Source organism: Lichenostomus cassidix, unplaced genomic scaffold (assembly GCF_008360975.1).
Source record: "Lichenostomus cassidix isolate B80296 unplaced genomic scaffold, HeHo_3.0 HiC_scaffold_33, whole genome shotgun sequence".
NCBI lineage: Eukaryota > Metazoa > Chordata > Aves > Passeriformes > Meliphagidae > Lichenostomus > Lichenostomus cassidix.
The window spans coordinates 3,044,075-3,063,072 of record NW_028147632.1 but is presented as its reverse complement, the minus strand read 5'-3'; the positions used below and the strand labels follow the sequence as shown (position 1 = coordinate 3,063,072).

The window sequence follows — 18,998 nt, the reverse complement described above, 5'->3', positions numbered from 1 at the left end:
AAATGCGGTAAATGGCCACGCCCACAGCAATCCAAATAAGGTCATGGCCACGCCCCTCTCGGACTCCCCATTCACCCCTTTACCTGCAGGCCACGCCCCTCCCAGGCTCCACCCCATTCTACCTGCTGACCACGCCCACCCAGGCCCCGCCTCCTAATTAATGCGGAAAGTTGGCTAATAGAGAAAGGACATATAGATTTAAACAAGCTGTTTTCTAACACTTAGACAAGCTGATTCTTAGCAACAGCCGTACTCTGTTCACTATTGCCCGGATGGCAACTCTCTCGCCAATTAGCAAATTAGAGCACAATGAGCAAATTAGAGTACAGCTTCCTGCAACATTGGGATAAGGCTGCTGATAGGGATGTGCAAGAACCAATTAGAAAATAGAAAACTGGATAAAGTTAGTATGTATCCATACATAGGGCAAATAGCCAGACTTAGGGCGTCGAAGCAAATAACCAATAATAATATGCGGTTACAGAATATGCATTACCTAATTAACCACCCTATAAGCATGTATGCTGAAACTCAATAAACCGAAGCTTGCTGTACACTCACATTGGGCGTTCAAGTCTTCCGCGTCTCGACAAATTAACGCTCAATTTAATTAATCAGTGAAGCCACACTGCCTCTTACCATCCACCTCGTCCAGCTCCGCGCCGTCCAGGTCCAGCTCGGCCTCCAGCTCTGCCTCCAGCGGCGCCGGCAGCGCTCCCACCTGCGGCACGGCACGGTCAGCGGCGCCCTCACCGCCCCCACAGCCTCCGCCGCCCCGAAAAACCCCAAAGTCTCCACAGGAAATCCCAAAAGAATGTAAAATAAAGCAGAAATCCCCCAAACCTCTCCCGCTCCCGGCGGTACCTCCGCCTGCGCCGCCATCTTCTTGACGCACGGTGAGGCGACGCGGTGACGTCACTTCCGGCTTCTCCTTCTTCTTCCCCCGGCAGAGCCGCGCGGAGGTGCAGCCATGGTGAGAGCGCGGCGGGGATCCGCCGCCATCGGGGCGGGGAGAGGGCGGCGGGCGGCGGGGAGGGAGCGCGGAGATGGTGGAGGGGCTGAGGGACGCGGCGGGGCGGGAATGGCGCGGCGGCGCGGGGCGATGGCGGCGGCAGGGGAGCGAATATCCGACCCGCCCCCGGTAGGCGTCATGGCGGCCTTGGCTCCCCTCATGGCGCCTCACGGTGGCACTGCGACTGTCCCGATTGTCCCCAAGGCCCGGGAGGGGTGGTGGCACCGCGGGTGGGGTGTGGGACACCCCTGGGTGGTGGCACCGCTCGTGTCCTGCTCTGCTGTCACTCTGTCCCCAAATCCCCTCAGGATTGGCCCGATAAAAGTGTCCCCAACCTCCCTAGAACTGTCCCCAAACCCTTCAAACTGTCCCCAACCTCCCTAAAACTGTCCCTAAAGTGTCCCCAATGCCTTCTACGTGCTTTCAACCCCCCTAAAAGTGTCCTCAACCTCCCCAAAAGTGTCCCCAGCCTCCCCAAAAGTGTCCCCAGCCTCCCCAAAAGTGTCCCCAACCTCCCCAAAAATGTCCCCAACCTCCCCAAAAATGTCCCCAACCTCCCCAAAAATGTCCCCAACCTCCCCAAAAGTGTCCCTAGCCATCCTAAAATTGTCCCTAGCCTTCCCAAAAGTGTCCCCAACCGTGTCCCAAGCTTCCCGAACTGTCCACAAGGTGTCCCCAACCTCCCTAAAAATGTCCCCAACCTCCCTGAAAGTGTCCCCAAGGTGTCCCAAACCTCCCCAAAGGTGTCCCCAAACCTCCCTAAAAATGTCCCCAACCTCCCTAAAACTGTCCCCAACCTCCCTAAAAGTGTCCCAAACCTCTCTGAAACTCTTCCCAGCCTCCCTAAAAGTGTCCCAACCTTCCCAAACTGTCCCCAAGGTGTCCCAAACCTTCCCAAAGGTGTCTCCAACCTCCCTAAAAGTGTCCCGAACCTCCCTAAAAATGTCCCCAACCTCCCTACAATTGTCCCAAACCTCTCTGAAATTGTCCCCAGCCTCCCTAAAAGTGTCCCAACCTTCCCAAACTGTCCCCAAGGTGTCCCCAAACCTCCCTAAAATTGTCCCCAACCTCCCTAAAATTGTCCCAAACCTCCCTCAAACTGTCCTAAACCTTCCTAAAAATGTCCCCAACTTCCCTGAAAGAGTCCCCAAACTGTCCCCAAGGTGTCCCAAACCTCCCTAAAAATGTCCCCAACCTCCCTAAAATTTTCCCAAACCTCTCTGAAACTGTCCCCAACCTCTCTAAAAGGGTCCCAAACCTCCCTAAAAATGTCCCAAACCTCTCTGAAACTGTTCCCAGTCTCCCTAAAAGTGTCCCAACCTTCCCGAACTGTCCCCAAACTGTCCCCAACCTCCCTACAATTGTCCCAAACCTCCCTAAAAATGTCCCCAACCTCTCTAAAAGTGTCCCAAACCTCCCTAAAAATGTCCCCAACCTCCCTAAAATTATCCACAACCTCCCTAAAAGTGTCCCAGACCTCCCCTAAAAGTGTCCCAACTTCCCCAAACTGTCCCCAACCTCCCTAAAATTGTCCCCAACCTCCCTAAAAGTGTCCCAACCTTCCCAAACTGTCCCCAAGGTGTCCCCAACCTCTCTAAAAGTGTCCCCAACCTCCCTAAAATTGTCCCAAACCTCTCTGAAACTGTTCCCAGCCTCCCTAAAAGTGTCCCCAACCTCCCTAAAAATGTCCCCAACCTCCCTAAAAATGTCCCCAACCTCCCTAAAATTGTCCCAAACCTCCCTAAAAATGTCCCCAACCTCTCTAAAAGTGTCCCAAACCTCCCTAAAAATGTCCCCAACCTCCCTAAAATTATCCACAACCTCCCTAAAAGTGTCCCAGATCTCCCCTAAAAGTGTCCCAACTTCCCCAAACTGTCCCCAACCTCTCTAAAAGTGTCCCCAGCCCAGTGCCACCCCTGAGTGTCCCCTGCTGTCCCCGCAGTCGCTGGTGATCCCCGAGAAGTTCCAACACATCCTGCGAGTTCTCAACACCAACATCGATGGGCGCCGCAAGATCGCCTTCGCCATCACCGCCATCAAGGTGACAGCGGGGACACCGCTGGGGACACCGCTGGGACACTGCTGGGGACATTGGGGACACTCTGGGGACATTGGGGACATGCTGGGGGTGTTGGTTACCTGCTATCCCCTCTGGGGACACCGCTGGGGACATTGGGGACACTGCTGGGGACATGGGGGACAGTGGGGACACTGCTGGGGACATTGGGGACACTCTGGGGACATTGGGGACACTCTGGGGACATTGGGGACACCGCTGGGGACATTGGGGACACTCTGGGGACATTGGGGACACTCTGGGGACATTGGGGACACCGCTGGGGACATTGGGGACACCGCTGGGGGTGTTGTTTACCTGTTATCCCCTCTGGGGACACCGCTGGGGACATTGGGGACACCGCTGGGGACATTGGGGACACGCTGGGGACATTGGGGACACCGCTGGGGACATTGGGGACACTGTGGGGACATTGGGGACACACTGGGGACATTGGGGACACCGCTGGGGACATGCTGGGGACACTGCTGGGGACATTGGGGACACCGCTGGGGACATTGGGGACACCGCTGGGGACATTGGGGACACCGCTGGGGACATGCTGGGGACACCGCTGGGGACATTGGGGACACCGCTGGGGACATTGGGGACACGCTGGGGACATTGGGGACACCGCTGGGGACATTGGGGACACGCTGGGGACATTGGGGACACCGCTGGGGACATTGGGGACACTCTGGGGACATTGGGGACACGCTGGGGACATTGGGGACACCGCTGGGGACATTGGGGACACTCTGGGGACATTGGGGACACTCTGGGGACATTGGGGACACTCTGGGGACATTGGGGACACGCTGGGGACATTGGGGACACTCTGGGGACATTGGGGACACGCTGGGGACATTGGGGACACGCTGGGGACATTGGGGACACCATTGGGGACACTGCTGGGGACATCAGGGACACTCTGGGGACATTGCTGGGGGTGTTTGTCACCTGCTATCCCCTCAGGGAACACTGCTGGGGTGTTTGTCACTCTCTGTCACCTCAGGGGACACTCTGGGGACATCGGGGACACCGCTGGGGGTGTTGTTTACCTGTTATCCCCTCTGGGGACACCGCTGGGGACAGTGGGGACACTGCTGGGGACATTGAGGACACACTGGGGACATTGGGGACACTGCTGGGGTGTTTGTCACCCTCTGTCACCTCAGGGGACACTCTGGGGATATTGGGGACATCGCTGGGGACACCTCTGGGGACACTGCTGGGGGTGTTTGTCACCCTCTGTCACCTCAGGGGACACAGCTGGGGACATTGGGGACACCACTGGGGACTTTGGGGACACTGCTGGGAACATTGGGGGCACTGCTGGGGACATTGGGGACACTGCTGGGGACACTGTTGGGGTGTTTGACACCCTCTGTCACCTCAGGGGACACTGCTGGGGACATTGGGGACACTGCTGGGGGTGTTGGTTACCTGCTATCCCCTTGGGGACACCGCTGGGGACAGTGGGGACACCGCTGGGGACATTGGGGACACCGCTGGGGGTGTTTGTCATCTGCTGTCCCTTCAGGGGACACTGCTGGCTGTTTGTCACCTGCTGTCCCCTCACTGTCACCCCTTGTGTCCCCGCAGGGTGTGGAGAAGCAGTGCTGGGGACACTTGGGGACACTGCTGGGGTGTTTGTCACCTCATTGCCACCACTGGTGTCACTGCAGCGTGTGGGGAGGCAGTGCTGGGGACACTGCTGGGGTGTTTGTCACCTGCTGTACCCTCAGGGGACACTCTGGGGTGTTTGTCACCTGCTGTCCCCTCAGGGGACACTGCTGGCTGTTTGTCACCTGCTGTCCCCTCACTGTCACCCCCAGTGTCCCCACAGGGTGTGGGGAGGTGCTATGCCCACATGGTGCTGGGGACACTGCTGGGGACACTGCTGGGCTGTTTGTCACTCTCTGTCATCTCGGTGTCCCCACAGGGTGTGGGAAGGCAGTGCTGGGGACACTTGGGGACAGTGCTGGGGATGTTTGTCACCTGTTGTCCTCTCCCTGTCACCCCTTGTGTCCCCACAGGGTGTTAGGAGGAAGTGCTGGGGACACTTAGGGACACTCTGGGGACATTCTGGGGTGTTTGTCACCCTTTGTCCCCTCACTGTCCCTGCAGGGTGTGGGGAGGCAGTGCTGGGGACATTGGGGACACTCTGGGGTGTCTGTCACCTCACTGTCCCTGCAAGGCGTGGGGAGGCAGTGCTGGGGACACTTTAGGGACACTCTGGGGACGCTGCTGGGTGTTTGTCACCCTCTGTCCCCTCACTGTCCCTCTGGAGACTGCTGGGCTGTTTGTCACCCTCTGTCCCCTCAGGGCGTGGGGCGGCACTATGCCCACGTGGTGCTGGGGACACTCTGGAAACACTCTGGGGACACTGCTGGGTGTTTGTCACCCTCTGTCCCCTCACTGTCCCTCTGGAGACTGCTGGGCTGTTTGTCACCTGCTGTCCCCTCGCTGTCCCCTCAGGGCGTTGGCAGGCGCTATGCCCACGTGGTTCTGGGGACACTGCTGGGCTGTTTGTCACCCTCTGTCCCCTCCCTGTCCCCTCACTGTCACTCTGTGTCCCCTCAGGGCGTTGGCAGGCGCTATGCCCACGTGGTTCTGCGCAAAGCTGACATCGACCTGACCAAGCGCGCCGGGGAGCTCACCGAGGACGAGGTGACACTTGGGGACATCTTGGGGACACTTTTGGGGACTCTGGGGATAGTTTTGGGGGGATTTGGGGTGGTTTGAGGGGATTTGGGGACACTTCGAGGGAGTTTTGGGACACTTTGGGGTGACACCAGTCAGATCAAATGTGCTGGGGAGCTCACTGAGGATGAGGTGACACCTTGGGGACATCTTGGGGACACTTTTGGGAGGGGTTGGGGTGGTTTGAGGGTATTTGGGGACATTTTAAGGGAGTTTGGGGACACTTTGGGGTTGATTTGGGGTGACATCGACCTGACCAAGTGCACCAGGGAGCTCACCGAGGATGAGGTGACACTTGGGGACATCATGGGGACACTTTTGGGGACTCTGGGGATAGTTTTGGGGGGATTTGGGGTGGTTTGAGGGGATTTGGGGACACTTTGAGGGGGTTTGGGGACACTTTGGGGTGACACCAGTCAGACCAAGCGCACCAGGGAGCTCACTGAGGATGAGGTGACACCTTGGGGACATCAGGGACACTGTGGGGACACTCTGAGGAGGATTTGGGGACAGTTTTGGGATGGTTTGAAAGGATTTGGGGACACTTTGAGTGGTTTTGGGGACAATTCAGGGTGATTTGGGGACGTTTTTCGGGGACTTGGGGATCATTTTTAGGTGATTAGGGTGCAGTTTTGGGGATTTTTGGCCCAATTTGTGGGATTTGGTGACAAAGGGTTTGGGGACACCTTGGGGACACTTCAGGGACAGATTTGGGGACACTTTTAGGTCATTCCAGGCTGTTTTTAGAGGCATTTTAGGCCATTTTTAGCTCCATTTCAGCCATTTTTAGTGCCATTTGGTTGCAATTTCTAGGATTTTTGGCCCAATTTGTGGCATTTGGTGACAAGGGGTTTGGGGACATCTTAGGGACACTTCAGGGACACATTTGGGGACTTTAGGGACATTTTCAGGTCATTCCAGGCTGGTTTTAGAGACATTTTAGGCCATTTTTAGCTCCATTTCAGCCATTTTTAGTGCAGTTTGGTTGCAATTTTCATGATTTTTGCCCAACATTCAGCATTTTGGGGACAATGTGGGATTTTTGGGGCCACCAGGTGTCCCCAGGTGTGTGACTGTCACTGTCCCCAGGTGGAGAGGGTGATCACCATCATGCAGAACCCTCGGCAGTACAAAATCCCCGACTGGTTCCTCAACCGGCAGAAGGACGTCAAGGACGGCAAATACTCCCAGGTGGGTCCCCAAAAATGTCCCCAAGTGTCACCTGCTGGCCCCAAACTGTCCCCAAGTGTCACCTGCTGGCCCTAAAATGACCCAAATTCCCCCTAAAATGGCCCCAAGTGTCACCTGCTGACCATAAAATGACCCAAATTCCCCCTATAATGGCCCCAAAATGACCCAAATCCCCCAAAAAATGGCCCAAATTCCCCCCAAAATGGCCCCAAATATGACCTGGTGTCTCCAGACTGTCCCCAAATGTCATCTGCTGACCCCAAACTGTCCCCAAGTGTCACCTGCTGGCCCCAAAATGACCCAAATCCCCAAAAATTGGCCCAAATTCCCCCAAAAATGTCCCCAGATGTCACCTCACCAGGCCCAGCTGTCCCCGAGTGTCACCTGCTGGCCATAAAATGACCCAAATCCCCTCGCAATTGGCTCAAATACCCCCAAAAATGGGCCCAAATGTCACCTGCTGGCCATAAAATGACCCAAATCCCCCCCAAAATGGCCCCAAAATGACCCAAATCCCCCAAAAATACCCCCAAGTGTCACCTGCTGGCCTCAAAATGACCTAAATCCCCCCCCCAAAATTGCCCCAGGTGTCACCTGCTGGCCACAAACTGTCCCTAAATGTCACCTGCTGGCCCCAAAATGACCCAGTTTCCCCCCAAAATGGCCCCAGGTGTCCTCACATGTCACCTCACCTGGCCCAGGCCATCCCAAATCCTCTCAGGTGTGTCCCCCAGATGTTCCCAAGTGTCACCTGCTGTCCCTAAAGCGGCTCCAAATACCCCCAGGTGTGTCCCCTGATGTCACCTGCTGCCACCTCACGTGCCACATGTGGCTTCAACCCCCTTTTTTCCCCATTTTCATCCCTTTTCTTACCTTGGCCCCATTTGCCCCCCACTTTTCTTTCCATTTTTTCCCCATTTTCCTCTCTTTTCCCTCCATTATTTCCCATTTATTCTCCTTTTCCCTCTATTTGCCCATTAGTTCCCTTTTTTCCCTCATTTTTTGTCCTTTCCATCCCCTTTCCCCCCCATTTTTTCCCTTTTTTCCTTCATTATTTCCCTTTTTTCTTCTATTTTCCCCTTTTGCCCCCTCATTATATCCCCCTTTTTTCCTTTTCCGCCCTTTCTTCCCCCTTTTCTTCCTTTGATTTTCTTGGGTTTTTTCCCCCTTTTTTCCCTTTTCCCCATATTAACCCATTTTTCCCATTTTTCCCAGGTTTTGGCCAACGGCTTGGACAACAAACTCCGTGAGGATCTGGAGCGTCTGAAGAAGATCAGAGCTCACCGCGGCCTGCGCCACTTCTGGGGGTAAAAACAGCGATTTGGGGGAAATTCTGGGAAATTCCAGCAATTCCGGGAATTCCACAATCCCAAAAAACCCAAAAATTGCCCAAAATCCCCAAAAATTTTGGGGTAAAATCCTAATTTTCCCCTTTTCTCAGCCTGGAATCTGCAATCCCAAAAGTTCCCCAAAATCCCAGGAATTTTGGGGTAAAAACTCCAATTTTTCCCTTTTTTCAGCCTGGAAATCCACAATCCCAAAACCACCAAAAATTGCACAAAATCCCCAAAGATTTTGGGGTAAAAACTCCAATTTTTCCCTTTTTTCAGCCTGGAAATCGACAATCCCAAAAAACCCAAAAATTGCCCAAAATTGCAGGAATTTTAGGGTAAAATCCCAATTTTTCCCTTTTTTCAACCAGGAATCCACAATCCCAAAACCACCAAAAATTGCCCAAAATCCCCAAAATTTTGGGGTAAAATCCCAATTTTTCCCCTTTTTTCAACCAGGAATCCACAATCCCAAAAATTGTCCAAAATTGCAGGAATTTTGGGGTAAAATCCCAATTTTCCCTTTTTTCAGCCAGGAAACCACAATCCCAAAAAACCCAAAAATTGCCCAAAATTGCAGAAATTTAGGGGTAAAATCCTAATTTTCCCCTTTTCTCAGCCAGTGATCTACAACCCCAAAAAACTCAAAAATTACCCAAAATCCCCAAAGATTTTGGGGTAAAATCCCAATTTTCCCCTTTTTTCAGCCAGGAAACCACAATCCCAAAACCACCAAAAATCCCCCAAAATCGCAGGAATTTTTGGGTTAAAATCCCAATTTTCCCCTTTTTTCCAGGCTGAGGGTGCGAGGTCAGCACACCAAGACCACTGGGCGTCGCGGGAGAACTGTGGGAGTGTCCAAGAAAAAATAAAGGAAAAAGAGGTGGAATATTGTGGATTTTGGGAATTCTAGGAATAAAAGAGTTTTTAGAACTGAGAAGTGGATTTTTTGGGGGGAAAAGGAGTTTTCCCTCAATTCTTTGGGAATGAGAGTGAGGTTTTTTGGGAATGGAAGGAGATTTTGGGGGCTAAAAGTAGGGTTTTTTGGGATACAAGGGGTTTTGGAGGGAGTCAAACAGATGCTTTTTGGAAATGAAGTGAGATTTTAGGAGATGGAAGTGGAATTTTGGTATAGAAATGGATTTTTCAGGAATAAAAGCGGATTTTCCGCTGTAGCTGCCCACAAACAACATGGCGCCCATCCTTTACTCAATGCCAGCCTTGCCCTTCAGCAAAATGGCGCCTTTGCCCTCACGGCCTTTCTGCCCCATTTTGTCACTCCTTGCCCTGGGCAGGGAACAAAAAAAAGGGAAAAAAAGGCTTGAGGGTTTGGTGAAGGACGGGGAGACATCCCTCACTGGTCACGAGCACAACACGCCTGACTCGGTGAAATTAATTGAATGGATTATCAAATCACAGCAAGAGAATGAGAAGTAAAATAATTCCTACCGGTAACACAGGGCAGGAGGTTACAGTCAGGGCAGGTCATTCCTCCCCTCAGGCAGAGGAATCCTTGTCCTGCTCCAGCCTGGGGTCCCTCCAGGGGACACAATCCCTCAGGAACAGGCTGCTCCAGCGGGGATCCCACACAAGTCCCGCTGGGAGCAACTGCCATGGCTCTGAGGGGCTTCCCACGGGCTCAGGGTCTCTCTCAGCTATCTCTGCTCCGGCCTGGGCTCCTGCCGGGGCTGCAGGGAGCTCTCTGCTCCATCCCGGACTCACCACAGCGGTTCCTCGCCCTCCTGCCCAGCCCGGGACATTCCAGGCTGTCGTTCCTGCCCCACCATTTTGATGAACGGACCAGGGAGATTCGAGCCCCTCACGGATGTGCCTAAGCCCGCCCCTTGCTCCCATTGGCTCATGTTCCCGCCCGAACACCACTGCTCCTTTTGATTGGCCGAATCTCCCGCCACTCCTCATCCTCGCGCTCTGATTGGCCAGAGCTGCTCTGAGGGACAATCCCGCCTTGTCCCCACATCGCTTTCATTTCCCCCAAAAAGCCAAAATCTCCCCAAAACCCTCGGGCTGAGCGGAGGAACGGACAGCGTTTGGGCAGAAAACTCCCAAATCGTTGTTCCCCAGGCTGGGAAGGACAAACAGAACCAAACTGATTTGGGAGCTCCAGCAGCTCCTCTCTGCCGGCCCAGCTGAAGGCCTCGCTGGCTGCTGGAGGCTGCACGGGCAGACTGGGAGCACTGGGAGCACTGGGAAGAGGCTCTGGCTCGGCTGAAGCCCCCGGGGCAGGGGCAGCAGGGCAAGGGACAGGGCTGCAGGTGCTCAGGGGACACGAGGGACAGCGTGGACTTGATTAGCTTTTATTTAAAAAGTAATACCATAAGGCAGGAAATACCAACAGCAACACTGGGACCATAAATAGTGATGGAGGTCACACAGGGACATCTCAAACCATGCTCTGAGTTGGAAGGGACCTGCAAGGATTGATTCAAGCCCTTAAGGAAATGGCCCAGGTGGGGTTAAATCCACACCTTGGCATTATTAGTACTTCACACCCAAGAAGGTCACACTCATATGAAGCACCTCTTTATAGTCTGTAAGCAAAGCAGTAGATCAATGTAAATGTGCAAGATTAGTGTAGAAATAGAGTGTCAGGAGAACGTGTTAGAAATCACCATTATATCCATATATATAGAAAAGATCACTGTAGAAAAATGGAGGGTAAGAGAAACAGGAGGAGTTCTGGAATGGTTGCAGAAGGAGAAACAAACCCCCAGCCCCAGGCAAAGCAGCCACAGATCAGCTTCCTCATCATCTCCTCCCCCTGCAGGTTCATCTCCTGCAGATAAGGCACTGAGGTGATCATGAGATCAGAACCTGAGGTGACCCTGAGCAGAGGCACTGACATGATCATGAAAACAGTGCGATGACCCTGAGCATCAGTGCAAGGCAGACACTGTGGCTGAGGAAGGAAATCCCCATGATGGGGAGTAAGAAATGAACCTTTGACTGCCCAGCATGGAGAAGATTGTTCCTCTATCCTCTGTCACAGCTGAGTTTGGGGTCTGCTGCAGATATACTGCATGTCACTTGAGCAGGGCTGTCTCCCGAGATAATTCTCAGCCAGGTGCACACAGTCTGCATTGCCCCGGACCTCGACCCTGCAGGAAAAAGCAGAGACAGTGCTGGAACCTCAGGGGGACACCTTGTACCCCTGTGCCCCCCAGGCCCTGCCTGTGCCCCCAGCACTCACGAGGAGTTGAAGTTGCTGCCATCCACCCACTGCAGCCGCTGGTCCTGTCTGTGCAGCCCGAGCCAGTAATCGTCGTTCTTGAAGACACGGAAGAAGAACTCCTGGGAAAGAGAGACAAGCCAGTAGTGAGAGCTGCAGCCCTGGCCCAGGAGCTCTCCAGGCTCCCCTCAGCCACCCCAAACCCCTCACTCACCATTTCCTTGTCACTGAGCACAGCCAGGGAGGCCCCGAGCTTGGAGCACCGAGCCTTAGCATGATCCCAGGAGAGACGATCCGTTGAAAGGAAGTAGCAGATCCCATTGTACCCAACCCAGTCATCGGGACAGGCCGACTGAGTGTGCATTTTCACTGCAGAGCGAACAGAGGGTCTGAGCATTCTCCCCTCACAGAGCAGCCCGAGCTCCCATTGGCTGGTTTTCCCGCTCAAATTCCCCCATCCCAGCGATTGGCTGATTCAGCCGTCACTCCTCGCTCTCCCGCGCGCTGATTGGTCAGAGCGGGGCTGAGGGACGATCCCGGCCGTGAGGGAGCAGTGAGCCCGCAGTGCCCCGAGTTGGGCTGAGGCTGCTGCTCCTCCTTACCTGACACAGCAGCCAAGGACACCGCCAGAGCCACAGCCAGGAGCAGGAGCAGAGTCAGCACAGCCAGGGTGAGCACGGGATGGGATCTGATCCACTCAGCAGGAGCTGGAAAGAGCCGCAGGCCGTGAGCATGGAGCTGTCCTGAGCAGGCCCAGCCCTCACATCCCCACCCGACGCCCGGGGAGCACAGCAGGGACCCTCAGCCCGTGTGCCACTCACTGAGCTGGCAGCACGAACAGGGACAAGGGACACAGGTGTGGGGACAGCCAGGGCAGCAGAACTGCCCAGGGCCAGGGCTGTCAGTCCAGCAGAGCACCAGGCCTCTTCCAGAGCCCTGGACACAGCCACACCCTGCCAGCCCTGTGCTCCTGGGCTCACACTGCCCATTGTCCCCTCCCTAGAGGCCACAGCGCTGGCCCTGCACTCACCCAGATATCTCCTGAGGCTCTTTCTGTGTGTGACTCCCATTGCTGATCCATCCTGGCACTTCTCTCCAATGCCATTCCTGGGCTGGGATTCACTCTGCCCCAACAGAGAAGCAGCTTCTCCCTGCCTGTGCCCAGCAGGGTCTGGCAGCTGAGGCAATCCTGTCCCTCTGGTTGCTGATCCATTCTGGGCACCCAGGGCATCCTCGGGAATCTCAACAGCAGCTTCATCCTTCCTTGGTCTCATTTCAGACTGACAAATCAAATCTCTCTGGTTGTGCTCAGCAGGATGTGGCATCCAAGGCAGCTCTGTCTGCTCAGTTCCTGACCCGTGCTCAGCATTCTGCTGCTCCTCTGGCCTCCCAGAGCTGGAGCCATAGCTGGAGCCACTCTCCTTCCCTTGGCTCCTTACAGACATACAGCTGTCGTGGCTCTGCTCCTCACCAAGAGGATGTGGCACCTGAAGGAAGTCCCCAGCAGCCTCTCCATCCCCAGGGCAGAATCCACTCTTCACATCTTGACTCAGTGCACACTTGGAAGAGACATCTTGCTCCCGAGACATCAGCACTGATGGTACACAAACACCGAGTCCATCATCCATTGCGCTTTTACAGCCACAGTCCTGGCCGACTGGGGGGCTCATGATGAGAGGTCCCGGCTGGTGCTGGCTCTGGAAGGCACTGCCAGCTCAGCCCTGCCCTGTCTCTGCTCCCCGGCAGCACCTGGGGACACAAACACAGTGTCAGAGAGCTCCGGGCCCAGCTCGGCCCTGCAGCCCCAACCCCTCTGGTTGTGCAGCTCCGGGCTGGGACAGGCAGGGACAGTTAGGGACAGGCAGGGACAGTTAGGGACAGTGCCCGGGAGCTGCCGAGTGCGGGAACAGGGCAGCTGCGGATCGGGCTCAGCCTGCCGGGGGGCAAGAAAAGAACCAGCAGCCCTGAGGGGCTCAGCATTGTCCCCTGCATGCCCTGTGCTGAGGGTTGCAGCTCAGGGACAGCGAGCGCTGCAGCGCCAGGTCGGTACATGGTTGAGACAAGAGGCAGAGCCTGGCAGGGAATGTGTGAACGAGACAATGGGACGGGGATCTGCAGAATGCCCCAAGCTGCTCTTTCTCCTCCAGAGTGCTTGGCTTGGCAGAAACACTCAAGTTCCTTCCATCCCCTGCCAGCCCTTTGCATCATCTCCCGGTGCACCAGGGGTGCCCACACCAGTGCCGCATGGCCGGGAACAGTCCCGGGAATGGCACTGTGATGTGCTGTTCTGTTCTGCGCTCTTCTGTTCTGTGCGACCCACAGCGAGCGGGACGAGTCAGCGCTGCTCCGGCACCGCCTCCTGCTCCGGCAGCGGCGGCAAGGAGACCGCGGGCAGCCGCTCCCTCAGCGGCCTCAGGCCAGCGGTAACACGGCACCACAGCCAGGGAGGGAGGGAGGGAGGGAGACGGGAGAAGGAAGCCGCCACAGCCCCCCTGCCGCCCCCTGCATCCCCTCCATCCGCCCGCAGCGAGCCCCGAGCCCCGGCACAAGGCAGCGCGGCTCCCACCTGCGCTGGGACAGCCTCTCCGAGCTCCGCCGCCTCCCCGAGCTCAGCGCAATGCCTTCTCCCAGAGCTAAGCCCGATGCCACCTCCCCGAGCTCAGTCCAAACGCACCTCTCCAAGCTCAGCTCGAAGCCACCTCCCGAGCTCAGCGTGACACCAGCTCTCCGAGCTCAGCCCAATCGTACTTCCCGGAGTTTGGCGCAATGCCACCTCTCCGAGTTCACCCGATGCCGCCACCCCGAGTTTGGCACGGTGCCACCTCTCTGAGTTGGGTGCAATGCCACCTCTCCGAGCTCAGCCCGATGCCACCTTCCCGAGCTCAGCCCGATGCCACCTCCCCGAGCTCAGTCCGATGCCACCTCCCCGAGCTCAGCGTGATGTCACTTCCCTGAGCTCAGACGGATTGCACCTCCCCAAGCTCAGCCTGATCGTACCTCCCCGAGTTTGGCGCGATGCCACCTCTTCAATCTCAGCCCGATGCCACCTCCCCAAGCTCAGCTCGATGCCACCTCTCGGAGCTCAGCGTGATCGCACTTCCCGGAGTTTGGCGCAATGCCACCTCTCCGACGACAACCCGATGCCAGCTCCCCAACCTGAGTCCAAACGCACCTCTCTGAGCTCAGCGCGATGCCGCCTACCCGAGTTTGGCGCCATGCCACATCCCTGAGCTCAGGCCGAAGACACCTCCCCGAGTTGGGCGTGATGCCGCCTCATCGAGCTCAGCCCGATGCCACCTCTCCGATCTCAGCCCGATGCCACCTCTCGGAGCTCAGTCCAAACGCACCTCTCCAAGCTCAGCGCGATGCCTCCTCCCCGAGCTTGGCACGATGCCACCTCCCTGAGCTCAGCCCTAAGCCAGCTCTCTGAGCACAACCCAATGCCAACTCTCCAATGAAAATCTAAACGCACCTCTCCAAGCTCAGCTCGATGCCAGCTCCCCGAGCTCAGACCGATCACGCCTCCCCGATCTCAGTCCAAACGCAACTTCCGGAGCTCAGTGCGATCACACCTCCCCGAGCTCAGCGCGACGTCACCCCTCAGAGCTCAGCCTGATTGTACCTCCCGGAGTTTGGCACCATGCCACCTTCCCGAGCTCAGCCTGATGCCACCTCCCCGACCTCAGCGTGATGTCACTTCCCCGACCTCAGACCGACTGCACCTCCCCGAGCTCATCCTGATCGTACCTCCCCGAGTTTGGCGCGATGCCACCTCTTCAATCTCAGCCCGATGCCACCTCCCCAAGCTCAGCTCGATGCCACCTCTCGGAGCTCAGCGTGATCGCACTTCCCGGAGTTTGGCGCAATGCCACCTCTCCTACGACAACCCGATACCAGCTCCCTGAGCTCTGTCCAAACGCACCTCTCCGAGCTCAGCGCGATCTCACGTCCCAGAGCTCATGCCGATGCCACCTCCCCGAGCTCAGGCCGATGTCACCTCTCGGAGCTCAGCGCGATCGCGCTTCTCAGAGTTTGGCGCAATGCCACCTCTCGGAGCACAACCCGATACCAGCTCTGCGAGCTCAGTACAAACGCACCTCTCCGAGCTCAGCCCGATGCTGCTTACCCGAGTTTGGTGCGATGCCACCTCGCCGAGCTCAGCCCAATCACACTTCCCGAAGTTGGGCACAATGCCACCTCTCCGAGTTCAGCGCGATGCCACCTCTCTGATCTCAGCCCGATGCCACCTCTCCGATCTCAGCCCGATGCCACCTCTCCGATCTCAGTGCAAACGCACCTCTCCAAGCTCAGCGCTATGCCTCCTCCCCGAGCTTGGCACGATGCCACCTCCCTGAGCTCAGCCCGAAGCCAGCTCTCTGAGCACAACCCAATGCCAGCTCTCCGATGAAAATCTAAACGCACCTCTCCAAGCTCAGCTCGATGCCAGCTCCCAGAGCTCAGACCGATCGCACCTCCCCGATCTCTCCGATCTCAGCCCGATGCCACCTCTCCGATCTCAGCCCGATGCCACCTCTTCGATCTCAGCCCGATGCCACCTCCATGAGCTCAGCGTGATGTCACTTCCCTGAGCTCAGACCGATTGCACCTCCCCAAGCTCAGCCTGATTGAACCTCCCCAAGTTTGGCGCGATGCCACCTCCCCGAGCTCAGCCCGATCGCCGTTCCACAAGCTCAGTCTGATCGCACCTCCCTGATCTCAGTCCAAACACAACTCCCCGAGCTCAGCCCGATCGCAGCTCCCCGAGCTCAGCCCAATGCCAGCTCCCCAAGCTGAGTCCAAACGCACCTCTCTGAGCTCAGCGCGATGCCGCCTACCCGAGTTTGGCGCCATGCCACCTCCCCGAGCTCAGGCCGAAGACACCTCCCCGAGTTGGGCGTGATGCCGCCTCATCGAGCTCAGCGCGATGCCACCTCTCGGAGCTCAGCGCAATCGCGCTTCCCGGAGTTTGGCGCAATGCCACCTCTCCCAGCTCAGCCCGATGCCACCTCTCGGAGCTCAGCGTGATCGCACTTCCCGGAGTTTGGCGCAATGCCACCTCTCGGAGCACAACCCGATGCCACCTCTCTGAGCTCAGTCCAAACGCACCTCTCCGAGCTCAGCCCGATGCCGCCTACCCGAGTTTGGCACGAAGCCATCTCCCCGAGCTCAGCCCAATCACACTTCCCGGAGTTGAGTGCGATGCCAGCTCTCCAAGTTCAGCCCAATGCCACCTCTCCGATCTCAGCCCGATGCCACCTCCCCGAGCACAGCCCAATCGCAGCTCCCTGAGCTCAGCCCTAAGCCAGCTCTCCGAGCACAACCCAATGCCAGCTCTCCGATGAAAATCTAAACGCACCTCTCCAAGCTCAGCTCGATGCCAGCTCCCAGAGCTCAGACCGATCGCACCTCCCCGATCCCAGTCCAAACGCAACTTCCGGAGCTCAGTGCGATCACACCTCCCCGAGCTCAGCACGACGCCACCTCTCGGAGCTCAGCCCAATCGCACTTCCCAGAGATTGGCGCAATGCCACCTCCCCGAGCTCAGCCCAACCGCAGCTCCCTGAGCTCAGCCTGATCGTACCTCCCCGAGTTTGGCGCGATGCCACCCTCCGATCTCAGCCCGATGCCACCCTTCGATCTCAGCCCGATGCCACCTCCCTGAGCTCAGCGTGATGTCACTTCCCTGAGCTCAGACCGATAGCACCTCCCCAATCTCAGCCTGATTGTACCTCCCCGAGTTTGGCACGATGCCACCTCCCCGAGCTCAGCCCGATCGCCGGTCCACAAGCTCAGTCTGATCGCACCTCCCCGATCTCAGTCCAAACGCAACTCCCCGAGCTCAGCCCAATGCCAGCTCCCCAAGCTGAGTCCAAACGCACCTCTCTGAGCCCAGCGCGATGCCGCCTACCCGAGTTTGGCGCCATGCCACCTCCCCGAGCTCAGGCCGAAGACACCTCCCCGAGTTGGGCGTGATGCCGCCTCATCGAGCTCAGCGCAATGCCACCTCTCGGAGCTCAGCGTGATCGCACTTCCCGGAGTGTGGCGCAATGCCACCTCTCGGAGCACAACCCAATGCCACCTCTCTGAGCTCAGTCCAAACGCACCTCTCCGAGCTCAGCCCCATGCCGCCTACCCGAGTTTGGCACGATGCCATCTCCCCGAGCTCAGCCCAATCACACTTCCCGGAGTTGGGTGCGATGCCAGCTCTCCAAGTTCAGCCCGATGCCACCTCTCCGATCTCAGCCCGATGCCACCTCTCGGAGCTCAGTGCAAACGCACCTCTCTAAGCTCAGCGCTATGCCTCCTCCCCGAGCTTGGCACGATGCCACCTCCCTGAGCTCAGCCCTAAGCCAGCTCTCCGATGCCAACCCGATGCCAACTCTCCAATGAAAATCTAAACGCACCTCTCCAAGCTCAGCTCGATGCCAGCTCCCCGAGCTCAGACCGATCGCGCCTCTCCGATCTCAGTCCAAACGCAACTTCCGGAGCTCAGTGCGATCACACCTCCCCGAGCTCAGCGCGACGTCACCTCTCAGTGCTCAGCGTGAGTGTACTTCCCCGAGTTTGGCGCCATGCCACCTCCCCGAGCTCAGCCCGATGCCACCTCGCCGAGCTCAGCGCGATGCCACCTCGCCGAGCTCAGCGCGATGCCACCTCTCGGAGCTCAGCGTGATCGCACTTCCCGGAGTTTGGCGCCATGCCACCTCCCCGAGCTCAGCCCGATGCCACCTCGCCGAGCTCAGCGCGATGCCACCTCTCGGAGCTCAGCATGATCGCACTTCCCGGAGTTTGGCGCAATGCCACCTCTCTGAGCTCAGCCCGATGCCACCTCTCGGAGCTCAGTGCAAACGCACCTCTCCGAGCTCAGCCCGATGCCACCTCTCGGAGCTCAGCTCGATGCCACCTCCCCGAGTTTGTGTACGGTGCCACCTCCCCGAGCTCAGCCCAATCGCAACTCCCTGAGCTCAGCCTGATCGTACCTCCCCGAGTTTGGCGCAATGCCACCTCTCCGAGCTCAGCCCGATGCCACCTCTCCAAGCTCAGCGTGATGCCACCTCTCGGAGCTCAGCGTGATCGCACTTCCTGGAGTTTGGCGCAATGCCACCTCTCGGAGCACAACCCGATACCAGCTCCCCGAGCTCAGTCCAAACGCACCTCTCTGAGCTCAGCGCGATCGCACTTCCCCGAGCTCACGCCGATGCCACCTCATCGAGCTCAGCCTTACGCCAGCTCCCTGAGCTCAGTCCAAACGCACCTCTCTGAGCTCAGCGCTATGCCGCCTCCCCGAACTTGGCACAATGCCACCTCCCCGAGCTCAGCCCGATGCCAGCTCTCCGATGAAAATCCAAACGCACCTCTCCAAGCTCAGCTCGATGCCACCTCTCGGAGCTCAGCGCGATCGCGCTTCCCGGAGCTTGGCGCAATGCCACCTCTCCGAGCTCAGCCCGATGCCACCTCTCGGAGCTCAGTGCAAACGCACCTCTCCGAGCTCAGCCCGATGCCACCTCCCCGAGC

General features: G+C 57.4%; 4 protein-coding genes across 9 annotated transcripts in view; 1 reads left to right on the top strand and 3 right to left on the bottom strand.

Annotated features, from left to right (window-relative positions):
* The window catches only part of VPS52 (VPS52 subunit of GARP complex), a 100,781-nt gene extending 99,824 nt beyond the window's left edge, over positions 1-957 (bottom strand). For both annotated transcript variants that reach the window (XM_085047558.1, XM_085047559.1), the window contains exons 1-2: positions 865-957; positions 640-721 (exon numbers count right to left, since the gene is read on the bottom strand). In XM_085047558.1, the coding sequence (XP_084903684.1) occupies positions 640-721; positions 865-882 (100 nt within the window). In that variant the 5' untranslated portion in view covers positions 883-957. The remainder of the gene's footprint in view (positions 1-639; positions 722-864) is intronic.
* RPS18 (ribosomal protein S18) lies at positions 844-9,236 on the top strand. 2 transcript variants are annotated; one of them, XM_085047561.1, is made up of 7 exons: positions 844-973; positions 2,955-3,053; positions 5,397-5,407; positions 5,666-5,741; positions 6,864-6,965; positions 8,181-8,272; positions 9,093-9,236. In XM_085047561.1, the coding sequence occupies exons 1-7, from the start codon at positions 971-973 to the stop codon at positions 9,166-9,168; spliced, it is 459 nt and encodes a 152-aa protein (XP_084903687.1). In that variant the 5' UTR covers positions 844-970; the 3' UTR covers positions 9,169-9,236. The 2 variants fall into 2 exon arrangements, with proteins under 2 accessions (XP_084903687.1, XP_084903686.1); XM_085047560.1 differs by lacking the exon at positions 5,397-5,407 and having other exon boundaries at positions 5,655-5,741.
* Positions 9,237-10,595: 1,359 nt separating this feature from the next.
* The window catches only part of LOC146421512 (C-type lectin domain family 2 member B-like), a 186,571-nt gene continuing 178,168 nt past the window's right edge, over positions 10,596-18,998 (bottom strand). For all 4 annotated transcript variants that reach the window (XM_085047352.1, XM_085047351.1, XM_085047350.1 and 1 more), the window contains exons 5-6: positions 11,505-11,605; positions 10,596-11,412 (exon numbers count right to left, since the gene is read on the bottom strand). In XM_085047352.1, coding sequence (XP_084903478.1) covers positions 11,298-11,412; positions 11,505-11,605 — 216 coding nt within the window. In that variant the 3' untranslated portion in view covers positions 10,596-11,297. The remainder of the gene's footprint in view (positions 11,413-11,504; positions 11,606-18,998) is intronic.
* Positions 17,388-18,998, bottom strand: part of LOC146421525 (WD repeat-containing protein 46-like) — a 19,298-nt gene continuing 17,687 nt past the window's right edge. The window contains exon 9 of the mRNA XM_085047133.1: positions 17,388-17,539. Coding sequence (XP_084903259.1) covers positions 17,388-17,539 — 152 coding nt within the window. The remainder of the gene's footprint in view (positions 17,540-18,998) is intronic.